Here is an 18,504-nt window from a genome sequence, read left to right on the forward strand (position 1 = left end):
GGGAACATGGTGACACCAGTGAATGTCATGAAACAGGGCTCCCTGGTTCTTTTGATGTGAAGTGAGTTGCTGGATCAGAAACACTGCTGTGTGGTAGACAAATGGTAGATAAAGCATTCTGTAAGTCCACGGACGGGTGGTAGTTATGGCACAATCATGGCATACAGAGAAGGCAAGTCTATATTCAGAATCTCTGTTCTAGTAAGAACAAAATGTTACCATTTCATGGTGGAAGAGTACCAATGTAATCAACCTACCACCATATAACTTCCTGGCTCAAAAATGGTGCCAAATTTGGGATTTCTTGTCAGTCTCTTTCTTCAGTATATAACACACTTAGCAGTGGACTGGAGAGCTTGGCAAGTTGAATCCAGGTTGCCAACTCCATGAAACATTTTCATCCCTACCACTATGACCATTTCATTTATGGGTGCACTATTAAAGCAATGATAGAGGTAGCTGGAAAAGGCACTGAATGGTGTCTCCAGAATAGGTCATTCTATATACTTCCTAATTAAAATCATTCTCTGCTGAGCTCACCCTTTGATAAGCATTCACATGGGACACAAATATCTTTACATTGTTATTCCAATGCAGGACCTGTAGCCATATATCTCTCCTGCAGATTTCTATATCAGTAATTTTTTCAGCTGTGTTCTTTCCAAGTCCCTAACTGTGCAGACAAACCATTGACTATAGCCTGTAAATCAGTATATAAACACATCTGGTCATTTCTCTATCCAAGAAAAGTAGACTCACAGGTGCTTTGCTTGACACTCTGCCCACTGGGAGAACTTCCCAAACCACTGTTCTCCAGGAATGTCCCAGAATAGAGACATAGTGTGCAGCTGTCCATTTTCAGGTGGACCCTGCACATGGTCCAGAGCCATCTGTAAATCAGGCCTGGATCATCTCTTCTTCTGTCACCAATCAAAGGGAATTGGGGAAGTTAGCTATAATGTGCACAATGCCTTGGGTTTAGTCTTCAACTTAAAAAAGAAATCATGGCAAACTGTCCAGGAAGCTATAGGTGCAGGCAGAGACAAAGAAGAAAGAGTATCAGAAATGGAATTTGTGGTCATTGGGAGCACTTCATGTAATTTCTTGTGTGATCAGGGTCTGCTCAATCCTGGACATGTATATGTCACTTGCATTTGACGATAACACATTCAACTTTATGGCTTTGAGGGTCTGATAACACCCAGTTCATGATGGACAAATCAGAGAATATATCACTATTGTGGCCCATGGTTGAGTATTTGATCCCTACTAAGACCTAATAGTAGGTCAAGGACCATTTCACAGAAAGAGTATGATGACAAGGGTTTGCTCTAAAATCCTAGGAACCTATACTGCAGGAACATGACAAAAAAGTTCAACTTGTTGTATGTTATGTTTGATAAATGTGACAGCTTGAGACGTTTAGAAGTTTAAGTGATTCAGTAAGTAGCTAGGGTTCTTACTTTGTAAACATCCTCATCCTGTGTAAGAGGAGGGCAAGGAGATTTTGTGAGTGCTGCACTTGCTGGGGGTTGAAGGTTGTCTGTGTACAATATAAGGGAGGAAAAGAGATTTCTTCTTTCTCCTTTTGCTTTGCTTTGAATAGTCATTTTTATGTCACTGTCTTCTGCCAACTTGAACTGTTGCCCATGTACCATGCCACCCTGCCTTGAAGCCAACTGATTATGGACTGAAACCTTCGCAAACTGTGAGCTAAATAAACCTTTCCTCTTTCATTTCAAGTTTTGGGATTTTGTCCCAGCAACAGGAGAAAAGTAATCAGGAAAATATAATTATTAATTCCTTATGCCATTATGTCACACTCTATTGACACACAGGTCACCCAGCTTTTCAGTCTGTGAAAACTGGAAAACTCAAGCATTTCTTTTGATACATAACACTCATCTATGGACCACAGTTTGAATCATGTGTTTGTGAATCTCCTGGGACTTGATTCCATTTATAGTTCCCGAAGCAAAGAGTACTGGGTAGAATAGGAAGAAAATCAGTTATGTCTTGCATGACACCTGCCTTAGGTGAAGTCCTTTCCATTTCCACAGATGGTGTAAGATTAATTCTTTCAGACAGGGGTACAAAGCCAATAGAAAGGCCACTTCCACTGGCAAAGGAGAATCATCAGAATTTAGGAACTCCATGTTCCTACTTTCACCAGATCTCCCCATAAGTTCTCATCCCAAATTTTGAGATCGCAGTCTTTTCTCTGAAGATACGCTCACTGTAACAGCAGACACCTGGTGAGATTGGTGTAAATGTAATTCTACCAGTGACAGGGTGAGATGATGCATATGATCTTAAGCATTCTCAGCTCTGCATGGCACTCATGGAAATATTTAGGTATATATTTAGCCATTCAGCCACACAGCATCCTCACAGACAGTCCTGGAGACAATGTTTAATGAGACGTCGGGCCATCCCATAATTCAGTCACACTGACACACAAAATTAACCTTTGCACCTGCCTAAATCCATGTACCTGTCAAATTTAACAGCCCAGATTTGCAATCAGAAAGCCCATTTCCAGAAATATGAATTCAACACTAAGTTAAAGCATAAAGAGATTAAAGGTATGGTACACACAAGGTCCACAGTAGACAAACACAGAACAAAAATCCTCTTTGTCAAAAAAAATCCATGCTTTTAAATAGTCATTTTTATTCACTGAAAATTATGCTATTGATGGATTTCAACTGAATAAAAGTGATATACATATGTACTATATATATAGTATATATATATATATATATATATATATATATATATTGCTTTCCAATATCCTTTCTTGAATCCCAAAGAAAGATATAAAACTAAAGTTAATGAAGGTGCAGATAATGTATTTCAGAACATAGAGATATTTGTTGAAAATTAGATTTAATAAAGTGTAGAAAACAAAATAAGCCATCAATTGCCCAATTATGGACTTTGTCATTCTTTATAAATGTAAATTCCATGAGCATTTCTCATGTTGTCAAACTAGGTATTCAGAGATTTAGGGTCATTTACTCTCCACTGGGCAAAGATTATAAAGGTAGGATCTACTACTTTCAAAGATCACAGTTTTCAATGTTTTGAGGAAGTGGACTCATTCTTCAAATGCTATATGAAGAAATGGAAGTAACAGTGATAGAGCTGAGGGAAAGATGGAAAAGGAAGGTGGGGAAACAGGGAAGATGGAAGGAGGTCCAGAGAGCCCCCCACCTGCCTCACTCGACAGACAGCAACTTGAGCAAATTTGGAACGTCATAGAAAACAATTTGAAAGAGGTGTTCCCATTTCTTTTAAAGTAATTTAGATGAGAAAGTTATTGTAGATATTTGAAAATATTAGGTATAAGAGTATTAAAGTGGTAGGTAAGAAAATTATTGTAGATATTTTAAAATGTTATATTAAAGTTGTGGATCTAAAAACTTTTCATAAAATTGCATTAAGATGTGATATTATATGATGTTAGCACAGATATCACTGAATGTTACACATCACAGATGTGTTAAACATATTTTTTTTTTTTGGTTTTCAAGTGCTGTATTGTCTCCTTAGATATTTAATTCCAGCTTCTGCTTGAAGATAATAGTCACTTTTTGACCATAGCCGTGAAGCATGCAAATTTACACTTTACTGTAAAAAATTAAAGTACATTATATTTAATGGACTTTTAAACATACCTCTCTGACGTGACACTTAATTTAAATGAACAAGTTTTGTCTCTTGAATTGCAGGTAAGATTATTTTTGAGCAGTGATGTACTTCTTTTGCTTTTTCTCTTATTTTCTGATAAAAGAAATGACTATAATAAATCCTTATCCTGCCTTTGGTCTGGATATTTAGTAGCTATGTATTTGGGTTTTTTGATAGCAACACACATTAATATTTATAACCATTTTCCTTTGTAGCATCTCCCAGATGGCTCTGCGCCCAGTGCACATGTTGAATTTTATCTTTTACCATATCCCAGTGAAGTTCATAGGAGGAAAACAAAATCTGTTCCAAAATGTACTGACCCCACTTACAATGAAATTGTAAGTATGATTCATCTCCTGTCCGGTCATTCTGTATTTTCCTTACCATTTTTTAGCTTAACAACTGAATATGGAAAATTTGCAGTAATAGACAGCATTAGTCCATAAAGGAAGTATATTTCCCAAAATAGTCTCGGGATGCTGATCACTGTCCCAGATGCTGAGGAACTAAGAACTACTGCTTTCAAAACTCTCGTGGACCAGTTTTCAAGTTGTGCTGAACCTTCTGCAAAAGCCAGACTTGTTCTGCATACTAACTTGGTCTCCAGCTTTATCTTGTATTCTCTAACCTTCATTTCCTTTACTTGAGTTTCCTTATCTAGTAATTTTATCCTAAACTACCCGATATATAACAGTAAATCTCACAAAATCACTTTTGAAACTGAAAACACAAGTGAAATGCAAATGTCAGTTAATGTATGCTATAAATAGTTCTGTCATTCATTTGTAGCATGTAGTTGGAATGTACCCTCCTGACTTCTGAGGCAAACCCCTCCATTTATTCTCTTAAGTTCACCCTTTTCTGTATTTTCTTTACTTTCCACAGTTGATTACTCACTCTTTCTTCCAGCGGTCTCACTGAAAGCATACTCAGATGTTTCAATCAGCAGTCTTTAAAACACAAAACTGTCTTTACCTTAGGATTTCTACAGAATTTTCTTTTCCCTCCCAATTACCCCCCAAGTTTTGCAAAATTGTCATTTCTTCCTTTCACCTCGTTACTTCCCATTTAGCCTTGAATCCTTTGCAAATGTGGATTCTGACATTTATTTTTAGTGCTCTATTCTAGTGGCATCAATACAGTCCTAATTACTAAACTCAATAAGCCTCCAGGCTGTCCTCACCTAACCAGGGCACAGCAGCACAATTGATCTACCCGCTGCATGTTATTCTTGAATATTCTCTCTCTCTCTCTCTCTCTCTCTCTCTCTCTCTCTCTCTCTCTCTCTCTCTCTCTCTGTCTCTCTCCCCCCCCACTGGGTTCCAAAATCCATTCCCTCCTCCTCTTCATGCACAGTAGGGCTTTCTCTAGCTACACATTCTGCACACCAGGATTAAACCACCTACAAATCAAAAAATAGGGAAAAAATTTGTGCCTTTACTAGTATAGACTTTTCTCTATCACTATTCCCTAAACAATGTATTGCAGTAACTATTTACACAGAAATCACACTGTACTAGGTATTATAAGTAGTCTGGAGATGATTTAACACATACAGGAGGATATGCATAAGTAGTATGCAAATATTGTGTATTTTATATAAAAAGCTTGAGCATCCTTGGATGCGGACATCCTTGTGGAAACCTGGGTACCAATGGACAGCTCTCAATGCTCTCACAATTATCTAGTGTTTTTATAAATTTTATCATCTCTATGTAAGTTATATCTGAATTAAGTCCTCAAGCCCTGGCTTCCATCTCGAGCTTTTGATCTGTACATCTTTCTGATACCTGGAGAGCTTCGTTTAATGTCTCCTAAGCACTTTAAGGCCAAACTTTCCTCTTCTCTTTGGCACATCAAAGGTATCTCCCAATGATGGAGAGCTTGTATAGATTTCTCAATTTCTCTTTCTGCAGTTTCAGTTAGTTATGGTCTAAAATTATTAAGTGGAAGATTCCCAATAAAAGCAATTCATGTGCTCTAAATTCCATGCCATTCTGGAATGAATGTGTGATGAAATCTCACAGCATCACACTCCGCTCACATGACTCAGGAACCATCCCTGTGTCCAGGACAGCCGTGCTCAGTGAATTTACCTGCCCATCATCACTTAGTAGACTTCTTGATTATCTTTGATTCTGTCACTGTACCAAAGTGCTCAGGAAATCTTTATTTTAATTAATAATGGCTTCTAAAGCAAACATATAATGATGCCATTTGGATATGCCAAAAGAAATGCTATAAAGTGTTACTGTTAACTGTCCTATATTATCACAAGGGAGAGAGAGACACACACAGAGAGAGACAGACAGAGAGAGAGAGAGAGAATTCACTATTCACATAAGTTTTGGTATAATATAATGTTATGTGCTCTATTTTATAAGTGTTAACTATTGTTACTCTATTATCACACCTAATGTATAAATTAAACTTTAGCATAAGGATGTGTGATCAGGGAAAAATGTAGGATTCACTACAATCTGTGGTTTCAGCCTCCATGGAAGGTCCTGGAAAGTGTCTCCACAGCATAGAGGGAAACTACTATACCATAGTCCGCGTATGAAGGATCCATCCTCTTAGCCTTCTTTCCACTGCTCATGCTACATTTTATCTTAGTCCTCTTGATAAGTGCAGTGCAGTATCTCCTTGTGGTTTTAATTAAAATGTACCTAATGACTAATGATGTAGAACTTCCATTCATGGGCTTAGATTTTCTTTAGGAATATATAATTTTTCTTTTCTGTACATTTTCTTTGAGAAAATATTACCATGTCTATAATCATTTTCTAACTAAAATATTTGCATTTTTACTCCTGACGTTTGAGAGTTTTTTTTCTTCTTGTTGTTGTTGTTTTTTGTTTTTGTTTTTTGTACTAGGGATCAAACTCACAACCTTGTGCTTGCAGGTAAGCTCTTGAGCCACTGAGCTAATGCTAGGTCTTTGTGAGCTATGTGGTCTACAAATATTTTCTCTCCACCTAGAGTTTGCCTTCTTATCCTCTTCATAGGCTTTTTTTTTTAAAGTGAAAGATTTTAACTGTCATGAAGTCTGGCCTACCATTTTTTCTTTTATGCTGTCAAATCTAAAAATTCTGCTAGGCACCAAGACCTAAGGACTTTTATTTATATTTTTCATTGTAAATTTTATAGCTTTCCATTTTCTATATAATCATATTATCTACTTTTAATTTTTTAATAAAGTATGAGATTTAATTCAAGGGTCCTGCCCTTCCCCTCCAACTCCATACAAAGGCAATCACTTTGGCACTATTCATTAAAAAACACATCCTCTTCTTGGATCAAATTTCTTTGGCACCTTTGCCAAAAGCCACACAGGAACATTTGTGTGTCCACACTCTTTTGCCGCCCATAATTGCTCATTTCTTGAATCACATTGGGCAGCTCATCAGTCCCTGCAAGCTGACTGTGTGGCCTCAGTGCTGGGCTTCACGGGTGCCCTTGCCACGCCTCCCATCTCTGCCTCCTTGAATCCTACCTTGCACTGGGCTCTGTGAATAGTCTCACTGCCCCAGCTCTTACCTCACATTTATAAACTTTATTTTGGTTTGTGAACAATTTTTCTCCTAGTGTATTATACACTTCTTGAGGAAGGGAAAAATGTCTCTTTTTTTCTAGTGTCTTTAACACTTAGCTACTTCTCAAAGGGTGTGAATAAATATTTTCAGCAGTTTCGTCAGTAACACTGTGTGTATAAAATGTAACTGCATATAAAATGTAAATACATTTATATATACAGACACATACTCTAAATTAATGGGCACAATATTTTGAAATTTTGTCATATTTTATAATGTCAATAGTTAGAGATATTCACTTTCCAACAGTATATTACTTACTGCTTTCTGTGCTCTTTGAATATGAGACTTGATATCCTATTGTCAAGAAACTTTTCTGATTCATACTATATGTAGTATTTGAAATCTAAGAAAGCACATAATAAAAAAGCCAGTAGACACTTGGGATGATTTAACTAAACTTACATTCAACTTACTTCAACTTTTTTGTGTACTATGAAAGCAGTAATAAGGAGTAGCTATTCTATTTGCAGACAATGCAAACTTTAAGACAAAATTCATCAAAAGAGATAAAGATCTCTAAACATTTATTAAGAGAAAATTCCAAGAAGATGTAACAATCAAAAATATTTGTGCACCAAATGTAGGTTCATTGAACTGCATAAAACAAACATTAACATACAGGAAAAACCAAATGATCACTAATACAATTGAAGTGGCTACCTTAATACCCTACTCTCACAAATAGATAGATCAACTAGACAAAATATCGACAAAAAATACTAGAATTAAACCAAGCCTGTGACCAAATGGACTTGGTAGATGTCTACAGAGCTTTCCACCCTAAAACATCAGAATATACATTCTTCTTAGCTGCACGTGGAACATTCTGCAAAATAGACCATATATTAGCTGACAAAACACATATAAGTAAAGGTAGAGAAATTGAAATTATCCCATACTATCTGCTCATACAACAATGAAACTGGAAAACAACAAAAAATAAATCACAAAAGCTACATTAACACACAGATTTTAAACACCTTTCTGACAACCAATGAGTCACAGAAAAAATTAAAGATGAGCTTAAACAGTATATAAGATTAAACAATAATACTGATACAATATACCAAAATTCATGGGATGAAATGAAAGTAGTCCTATGAGGGAAATTTATAACTGTGAGCTCACACATCAGAAAAACAGAATGAACTCAAATAAATAACCTAATATGAACCTCAAACTTCTAGAAAGAAGAAGAAAAAATCAAACCCAAAACTGGTTTGAGGGAAGAAATTATAAACGGCAGAAATTAATTCAAGAAACTAAAAAACAATACAAAGAATCATTGAATCAGATAGTTGGCTCTTTGAAATAATAAATAAAATAGATAAATCATTAGTTAACGTAACAAAAATAGAGGTAATAAAACACGCAATTTCAAGCAATTAGGAGTGCAAAAGGGGAAATCACAACAGATCTCACAGAAATACAGAAGATCATCAATACTTACTATGAGGACCTATATTCTAATAAGATAGAAAACAGAGAAAATGGACAGATTTCAGGACACAATAGAACTGTCAAAACTAACTCAAGAAGTTATGTCAATTCTAAATAATCCAATCTCAAACAATGGAACTGAAAATGTAATCTAAAACTTACCAACAAAAAAAAATTACAGATCTTCACAGATACACTGTTAAATTCTACAATAAAATTTGAAAATAACTAATACAACTAATGCTTAAACTTTTTAAAGAAATTGAGAGAGAAGCAGTATTTCCAAAATAATTCCTGAAAGCAAGTATTACCCTGATTCCAAAACAGGAAAAGAATGCAACTAAACAGGAAAGCTATAGGCCAGTCTCCCTAATGAACATAGATGCAAAAATCCTTAATAGTATACTGGCAAATAGGATGCAGCAAATTATCATGGAGATTATACATCATGACCAAGTATAATTCATTCCATTGATGCAGGGATAGTTCAATATATACAAGTCAATAAATGTAATACAGGGACTAGGGATGCAGCTTAATGGCACACACTTGCCTAGCAAGCGCAAAGCTGTGATTTTGACTCCTGGTACCAAAATAAATAAATAAATATGTAATTGTAATATTAAGAGAACCAGATACAAAAATCATATGATCGTCTCAAAAGATGATGCAAAAAAATTCTTGACAAAGTCCAGCATCCATTCATGATTTTTTTAAAACTCCAGATATTTGGAATAGATGGTCTTTGTCTCAATTTTATAAAAGTCATCAATTATAAACCAATAGCTAACATCATATTAAGTGATCCAAAATTGAAAGCGTTCACTGTAAAATTAGGAATCAGATAAGGATGTCCATTATCAACATTCCTATTCAGTACAGTTCTAAAAATGTTATCCAGAACAATTACACAAGAGAAAAAAATAAAAAGGAATAAATATAGTAAAAGAAAGAGTTAAATTCATTGTTTGCAGATAATATGATGCTCTGCATAGAAGACCTCAAAAACTCTGCATACCTTGTAGATTTAATATTTGAATTCAGTCGTGTAGTGGGATACAAAGTCGACACTCAAAAACCAATAGCATTCCTGTACATGAACAACAAACTCACAGAGAAAGAGAGAAATTAGGGAAAACACACCCTTCGCAATAATATCTTAAAAACTGAAATACTTAGGAATCAGTCTAACACAGGATGTAAAAGATCTGTACAGTGAAAATTACACTATCCTAAAAAATAAAAAAGAATATCAGAAAATGGAAAAATATCTCTTGCTCTTTGAGAGGAAGAATCAACATAGTGAAAATGGTCATACTCCCAAAACTTCTGTACAGATTTAATGCAACCCCAATCAAAATGTCATCATCATACCTCACAGATCTAGAGAAAAAAATTCCTAAAATTCATCTGAAACCAAGAGACCTAAAATAGCGAAAGCAAGTCTGAGCAGCAAAGGCAAATCAGAGTGCATCACAGCCCCAGACCTGAAATTATTCTACAAAGCTACTGTGATAAAAACAGCATGGTATTGGGGAAAAAAGACAGGCATGAGGATTCATGGATTAGAATAAAAGATGCAGACACAACCCCTAACACACTCAGCCACTTTACCTTTGACAAAGGGGCTATACACGTTCCCTGGAAGAAAGATAGTCTCTTTAATAAATGGTGCTGGAAAAACTGGCTTTCCACATGCCAAAGACTAAAATTAGACCAATGCCTGTCACCATGCACTAAACTAAAGTCAAAATGTATCAAAGATCTAAATATTAAAACAGAATCACTAAATTTACAGGAAGAAAGAACAGAAATCTCAAAGACACAGGTGTAAACAGAGACTTCATGAACAAATCCAGATTACAAGGAATATATTACAAAGAATCAAGAAATGGAATCTCACCTTATTTAAAGATTTGCATAACAAAAGAAATTACCAACAGAGTAAAAAGACAACTCCCAGAGTGGGAAAAATTATAGCCAGCTGTCCCACAGGCAAAAGACTTCTATCTAGAACATATAAAGAATTGAAAAAACTCAGACCCCTCAAATGCAAAGACTCAATTCAGAAATGGGTATCTGGGGAAAATGTGCATTTCTCAGGTGAAGAAATATAAATGACAAATAAATACATGAAAAAATGTTCAACATAATTGGTCATTCAAAAAATGCAAACTAAAACAACACTGAAATTCCATCTAACCCCAGGAAGAACGGCTATCATCAAAAAATCAACTGATAACAAAGGCTGGTAGGTCTGTGGGGCAAAGAAACCCTTCTCTACTGTTAGTGGGAGTGTAGACTGATGCAATCACTATGGAAATCATTGTAGAAATTCCTTTAAAAACTAGCAGTAGAGGTCCCACTCAACCCTGCTATTGCCTCCTGAGTGTCTTCCCAGAAGAACAATTTGTAATAGCTAAATCTTGACCATTAAACCAAATGACTATCAATCAAAGAATGGATTACTATTCAGCAATATAGGAGGATAAATTAGAAATTTTTATAGGTAGATAGATGAAACTAGAAACCACACTCTTCAGTGAAATAGATCAGACTCATATGTATAAACACCATGTTGTCTCACTTGTGTGAGAAACTGAATGAGCAAATAAGATCCAAAATGTGCAATAGACATTGTCCACTGGGAAGACACTGTTTAAAAGAAAAGATGAACTATGATGGAGGAAAAGGGCAAGGAAGAAAGGGAAAAAGAAAAAATATGTTTATATACAACATAGTTAAGATAATTATATAGCTAGTTTCTCTTCATTGAAAAGGAAGATTTGTGCTAATATTGTCCGGCTGAGCTGTCATGGCTATATGTCATACTCTGAATACCTACTACAAAGACAACTATATGCAATGTATTAATTATTGTAACTCTCCTACTAACATGTTTTGAAACTTTTTTATAATTATTTTTATTTTTTCTCTTTAAAATAAAAAAATTAAATAAAATCATCAGTAAAAATGCATGCATGCAGATTACTTTATAATGCTACATGCATAATTTCCTGATATCTTGAAATAATTCTGTATCTTCAGACATGCACAGTTCACTAGTTAGAAATCACTACATGCTTTCAGAATTTAACTATAATTGTGACTCAAACACACACTATTTAGACTTTGGCCCTGTATATAATTACTACAAAAGAAAAAACCAGATTCGGTGCATATCCAGTTCCAATCTGTGCATAATCTAGTCCAAAAGAAACGTGAAATGATGTGTGCATAAGGGGCTATTTTAATGATAGTCATCAAGACAGCAAGAGATCATCACATATACGAGTTTGGCAAGGGAGCTGGCTGATTTTGGACAGCCATGAGGAAAAAAGAGGCCATGATAGTCTCATTTTTCTCTCATTATGCTGTGTCTGTACCATACAGCAAAAATATTTATAAGAAATGCCAAAAAAGTACACCACTTCTGTATCTGATTTTCCCTCATTTGTGACATAGGGACCATTGTTCTGCCAAATCTTTAACTTACTTTTATGCGTCTTCAAGGACCCCTTACTAGATTTCCTTGCTAGTAAATCCTGCGCTTGTTAGAGGGCCCAGAGAGTCACCACCAAGTGCCACCCTCTTTTAAGTGTCTGCCTGCTTCCACCTCTGCACACAACACCAGCCTCACCACAGCTGGGATTCCTCAACCTGCCCAAACCCTCCTTTTTTGTCTTTTAATATAAATCTCTCAGATGAATACTAAAGGGATATCACATTGCATACCAATATATTACAAAGTTTTCATGAAAATAGTTCTTTCCATTTTTATCCTTGGCCCATCATACTCAGACATGACAGAGGCCAAGTCAGGGACAATGTCAAATAGCTGAGGCTACACTCTCCAAAACATAAAGCTTTAGTACACAGCCCAGCTCCTTTATTTGATACTTCCCAGAATGTGTCTCAGCAGGTTTGGTCAGTCTCTCTAAAAAACTCTGTTACATGCAAATCCCAGTGAAGGCAAGACTGGGCTCAAAGTGCATGTGGGGCTGGGGACAGGATGCTCAGGTTGCTGCCAGAACAGCCTTAAGAAGAGCGAGGTTTCTGGCTGCAAGCCCTAGAGTCAATGTATTTGATAAGTTGCATCCCTTTCTCAGATATTATCCTGTTATAAACTGGAAAAGAAAATTTAGAAAGGACAGAGCAGGAGTGTCCTAAGCGCTTCACCTGTTTTAAAATCTCTTGTAGAATACTTTATGCAGTGAGTGTGGCACAACACTAGACATACAGTGCACTCAACATGCAATAGCTCTTCTTACCTGTTCATCATTTCATTTGATCCTTACAATATAATGAGCATTGTACCATCATGCACCACATAATAATCTTTCAGTCAAGGATATGAGGCAGTGCCTCCCTAAAATTGCATCACCTGCTGGCATTAGAGCCAGCTTAGTTTGCACAACTTGAGGTTCACAAAACAAAATTGCCTGATGGCATGTTTTTCAGAACGTATACCATCATTAAGTAACACCTGCCTATATTTGTAAATGAAGATACTGAGGCCCAGAGGTCCCATAACTTGCTTTCAAGCTTAGAATTGCCGAATCCCAAAATCTGTATAGAGCTCTACCATACTAAATGATCTCTCCCCACAGTGTCCTCCTGATTTCACTTGTCTTTTATCGTCCTGCCACCTCAAAATTCTTTCTAATCAGCACTCAACATACCAGTGTGTCTTATTGTCCTCCCACTGCAATCATGAAGGTATACCGTAAAATTATTTATTAGCCCCTCGTGTCAAGTAATGTACAGTGAATGCTTGTTTATAAATTAATAGACACCAATTATATTCCAGGTTTTCTACTGTATATAATAATTCCACACCCACAAATTAAGTATTTGTCAGAATGTAGTAAAGACTTGGCTCATCCTTATAGATAAAAATTATTATAGTGAAATTAAAATAACAATTCATTTATGATTCTGTTTATATGAAGGGAGAATGTATATTAAATCATTTTGTGAAAACATCTCAAAGAATATATTTATCTGTGTACCTCTCTTACATTGCCTAGTAATTATTCATTGCACAGGTTTTTAAAAAGTGTCTTTTAAACAGAAATGTTATGGATGCAATGAAGCAATTAAAAGTGATGTATATCATGCATGATGTACACTAATTACATGTTTATAAAACTCAGTTTTAAGAAAACAACTTTTATATAATGAAGCATAGTTTTAAAACTCCATTAAGTAATATAAACTTTGTAAGTTCAAATGTGAGTATTCTTTTTAAAACTTAACCAAAAAGATAATTAATTTCTAAAGTCATTTCTTCAACTTTCAGTTTGCTAAATAGGCAAGAGAATCAGTATTTTTTCTGGAAAAGCTGATGCAAAATACCAAGAAATAATTCCCCTTTTCATGTGTTTGATGAAAATATTTTACTTGTAATTTATCAGAGTTACATAGAGTCCAGGCTTTGCAGTAAAGCTTACATTATTCTTGTTTACTTTTCCTCCCAATGCTAAACATAAGTATTATCACCACTATGCAAGTAAGAAAACAGATAACAGTAGATCCATGCAAATGTAAACTCCTGGTACATTTTTCTAAAACCTTCTATTTTCAGGATCATAGAATTCACAAAGTCTTTGAGCCAGAATTTTCCAGAGGCCTGGAGCTTGTAGTTAGTTACTCCATTTTTGTATTGCAGACACTGTAACATTTTGAGAGCTCCTTCATCTGTTTTCTCTGTAAAACCAGAGAGGAGTTCATCTGCTGACAGAATTATAGGGAAAGGAAATGGAGAACAATTTTAAATTTCCAGCGATTACTGTGATGAAAGAGAAGAGACCTGCCTATCCAGGCAACCTTAGACATCCAGCCACTGTTAAAGGACAAATTAGAGGCGAAGGGCTTTGTATAGGGTAATTCTTTAAATCTTTTATTATCACAGGTGAGCTCAATAAATGAGAGTGAATAATTTGAATGAGCAATCCTAGAAAACTAAAAGAATAAAAGCAAGGTACTAGGAGAGGTAGTCAATAGGAAGTCTTGGAGCAGCTTAGCCTGGGCTGACATTATGTTGCATCTCACATCCCTTGACTGGGTCCTGATTTGTTTGATAAATGCATGATTTTCAGGGCGACTGGTAGACCGATCTTGAACTGAATTTCACTGATAAGGTAATACATTCAGAAATGGTACCCCATGCTGTGCAAAGGTCCAGACACCACATCCACACCTATGGAGGAGACCACCCACTTAGCCCCCAGGGACCCTCTCTGCATCTGGGTTACAGATATTGAGAAAGCTTCTTTCCATCTTGTGAGGTACCTATAAAAAGCAAGTTGGTAGCATCTTGTGGAACTCCTTTTCTAAATAAGTTTTAACATGTTTACCTGGCAACCATGTCAAATTTCCACTCAGTCCCCCACCCGCTTTCATATGGGTAAGTACTGTCTTTGTAGTACATTTTCAGCTTCTGTGTACCCCCAGAAACGCCCCCTGGTGATATTTGTAACTTACTCTCTAGATATTACAAAACACAGCTGTATAGAGCCCCCTTTTTACAAAAAGAATCACATGAGAAAGAACAAGATGCAAGACTGCGTACATAATATAACTGGAAGTCAGATTCTTAAAAAGTGACTGTACACAGAAAACAGAAGGAATATCAAAAATATTAACTGTAATTATCTCCCAATGGTGAAAATTCAAATTTTCCCTCCTTATTCTTTTTTTCTTTCATACATATTTTATTGAATAAACATGTACTTTCTTAATTAAAAATTAAGAAATTTTAAGTAAAAAAAAAAAAAAGAAATTATAGGACAATTTCTCCTCCATAGACAAGAAAATACTGTTGGATTACATTGAAGTAGCACCCAAAATATCATAGAAATTGTCTTCCTTATTAGCCTTAACATAGAAATACGGTGTTCAACTTCCAGTGATATGCAGTAAATCAAGAATGTTAAATAGTGAAGTACCTCTAAATTTGTTCCTAGAAAATAACTTATGGTCTCACTAAATTTGGAGTGAGTAAATTTTAATGGAATCAGCAGGCTCTAATATGCTTTGAGAAACAGTCATTAAACACTGTTATACTAATAGAACTTTACTTTTTGGAATTAGCATTAGAAATGAAAGATTCAAACATTAATTTATCCATGTTAGGGTATGAGATACTAGTGGCTACATTTTTTATTAAAAGCAGTATTCAAAAGAAAGATACATTTAAGCATGTCATAACTGTATTTCATAACCATTTGTTCTCTATCTGTATTTCATTTTTCTCTCTTTTTCAGGTGGTATATGATGAAGTCACAGAGCTCCAAGGACATGTCTTGATGCTTATTGTGAAGAGTAAAACTGTTTTTGTGGGAGCAATTAACATCCAGCTCTGTAGTGTCCCGCTCAATGAAGAAAAATGGTATCCACTAGGAAACAGTATAATTTGACCACTGCAATGAGCACATGCATTATTCATTAACTACTTGTATTTTTTTCACTTCTAGTTTTCTCTATCACAAAAGCAGGACATCTTTGTTGCATAGGGTATTAAGGACATAAAAAAAAAAGAAATCAGGATCAGTCTTTTATAATTATTCATTCTCTATCTGTTCTTCCCTTGTTTTCTCTACTCCTCAAATGGAATGCTCCTCATGTAAAATTCAATATGTAAAACAGAAAAGTCAATTTCAATGCATCTTTTAAATCAAATATATGCTCGCATTTTGTCTTGTTTGCCTACAGTTAAAAGTAATATTTTTAATGTATTTTCCAGGAAAGAGAAGCACATCAATAAATCTAATCAATTAATTCAAGTTCTAAATATAACTGTAATAGATATTTAGAATGAAAATAGGAATATACTATCTACATATTCACTCCTAACCCTATTTACTGACAAAATTGATAAACTCCAGCAAAATTACCTTCTATTGCAAACCCAAGCCAGACCCTTTGCCACATACCTGTAATCCCAGCTACTCAGAAAGATCCTGTTCTCAGAAGAGAGCAGAATCTCATCAAGTTCAGAGCCAGCCTTGAGTAACTTAGAGATACCCTGTCTCAAAATTTAAAAATAAAAAGAGAGGGGGAGAAACATGGAGGTAGCTCAGGGGTACAGTGCCCCTGGAGTCAAACTCACTAGAGAGGAGAAAGTGGAAAGGAAAAAAAATAAAAATTATAAATGCCTGAAATTCTGAAATTTTCTTGTTGAGAAGAAATTCCTTTGCACAGTAATTTTTTTTTAAATATTGATCAATCCTAACACTGGATTTCTCCTACTTAAAGACATGATCACAATTTAAACTTTATTACTTCCGAGCTCCAGTAATCTCAAACTGCTAAAACACTCTCCTTTGATCAAAACTTTTTTTTGTCTTTGCACATTAAGTACTTTCCCTACCTCTCAACCTGCCTCCAGCCCATGAATGAACAGTTGTACAGATTTCCACCTGCACAGTAGGTATAACTCCAAATGCTAGGCTCACTTTTTGAGAGAATCAAACAGGACATGTTTAAAAATCCCGACCATTCAAATTACTTAACATTTTTAAATACTTGCCTGTTTAAGATTTTACTGTATGTAAATAAAAAAATGAATTAAGCTATTTTGCTAGGTCATCTACATAACCAGATAATCATATAAAAGTCTGTAGTTTTTTTACCAAACAGTATTTCAATGTCTGCTCTGGGCCAACCAGATCTCTTCTGAAACATGTGATAATCAAATGCCAGAGCGCCCTGAATGGTTCTAAATACAGGTTCCAGTACCATTTTCTCTCTCTTTCTGCTAGACCATGATTGAACCCTCTCCTCTCTGCTAAAACCACACCACCTCCACCCTAATCCTCACTCTAAGCTAATGATTGTTCTTTCCTTGGATATCTGTCAAAGAAAGCCTCCACAGATTCCCACTGTTATTTCCAACTCCAAGGAGTGCATTCTATGCTCCACCTTCAGTACCACAGAGGACTGACTGTCCATGTTCCTGCCCAAAATCAGCCCTTCTGCATATACATTTGACGCCACCTCCTCTGACTCACTCAGAATTACTGCTACTGAATTCCCTTTCTACCCCAAAAAAAGCATTGATTCTTACTGCCTAGTAGACAATTGTCTTCACTATACAGTCACATTATTATTTCTCCCAGAATTGAACAAATTTCCCATTACCCAACTTCCCCTTTCACATGATGACCTGTTAACACTGACCCAATGAGCAGCACAACTCCAAATGTTTGTCTCTCCTCTCTCCAGTTTCCTCCAGTTTCCTGTCAAACCCAATCCAAGCAGGTGTTCCCCCATCACTCCAACAAAACTGCTTCTGTCAATTCACTACTGACCTTTGAACAGCAAAATCCAAAAGTCAGTCCTATTCTGATCTTATCTACCAATAATATGGAACGCAACCAATAACTCTGCCAGCTACAACACGATTTTCTGCTTGGCTTCCAAGCACCACAGCTTCCTATGCTTTGTCATATTTTCAGTCTTCTGCCTGAGTTTTCTCTGCACCTTGAAATGCTGGATGCTCAAGGAGCCATCCTTTATCCTCTCCACCACTTTTCATCTCCTTAATGATTCCTTCGAGCTTCAAGGTTTTAAGTATCACTTATGCTCATGATTCCTAGTTCTATAACTTAAGCCCAGAATCTCTCCCAAATTCCAGGATTAAGTATTCAAGGGCCTACTCAGAATACCCCTTGAATATCTAATAAATATCTCAAAATCATTGTCTCCAAAACTATACTCTTGATATTTCCCTGTAAGCCTGTTTTATCCACAGCCTTTTCCCTTT

The 18,504-nt window shown here is 35.7% G+C and overlaps 1 protein-coding gene across 3 annotated transcripts in view; it reads left to right on the plus strand.

Moving 5' to 3' along the window:
• Window positions 1–16,422, plus strand: part of Pik3c2g (phosphatidylinositol-4-phosphate 3-kinase catalytic subunit type 2 gamma) — a 289,635-nt gene extending 273,213 nt beyond the window's left edge. For all 3 annotated transcript variants that reach the window (XM_063237587.1, XM_063237588.1, XM_063237589.1), the window contains 2 exons: window positions 3,909–4,034; window positions 16,004–16,422. In XM_063237587.1, the coding sequence (XP_063093657.1) occupies window positions 3,909–4,034; window positions 16,004–16,156 (279 nt within the window). In that variant the 3' untranslated portion in view covers window positions 16,157–16,422. The remainder of the gene's footprint in view (window positions 1–3,908; window positions 4,035–16,003) is intronic.
• Window positions 16,423–18,504: the final 2,082 nt, after the last annotated feature.

The sequence above is a fragment of the Cavia porcellus genome, unplaced genomic scaffold (genome assembly GCF_034190915.1).
Source record: "Cavia porcellus strain 051 isolate PalLab524CR breed Dunkin Hartley unplaced genomic scaffold, mCavPor4.1 scaffold_27, whole genome shotgun sequence".
Taxonomy (NCBI): Eukaryota; Metazoa; Chordata; class Mammalia; order Rodentia; family Caviidae; genus Cavia; species Cavia porcellus.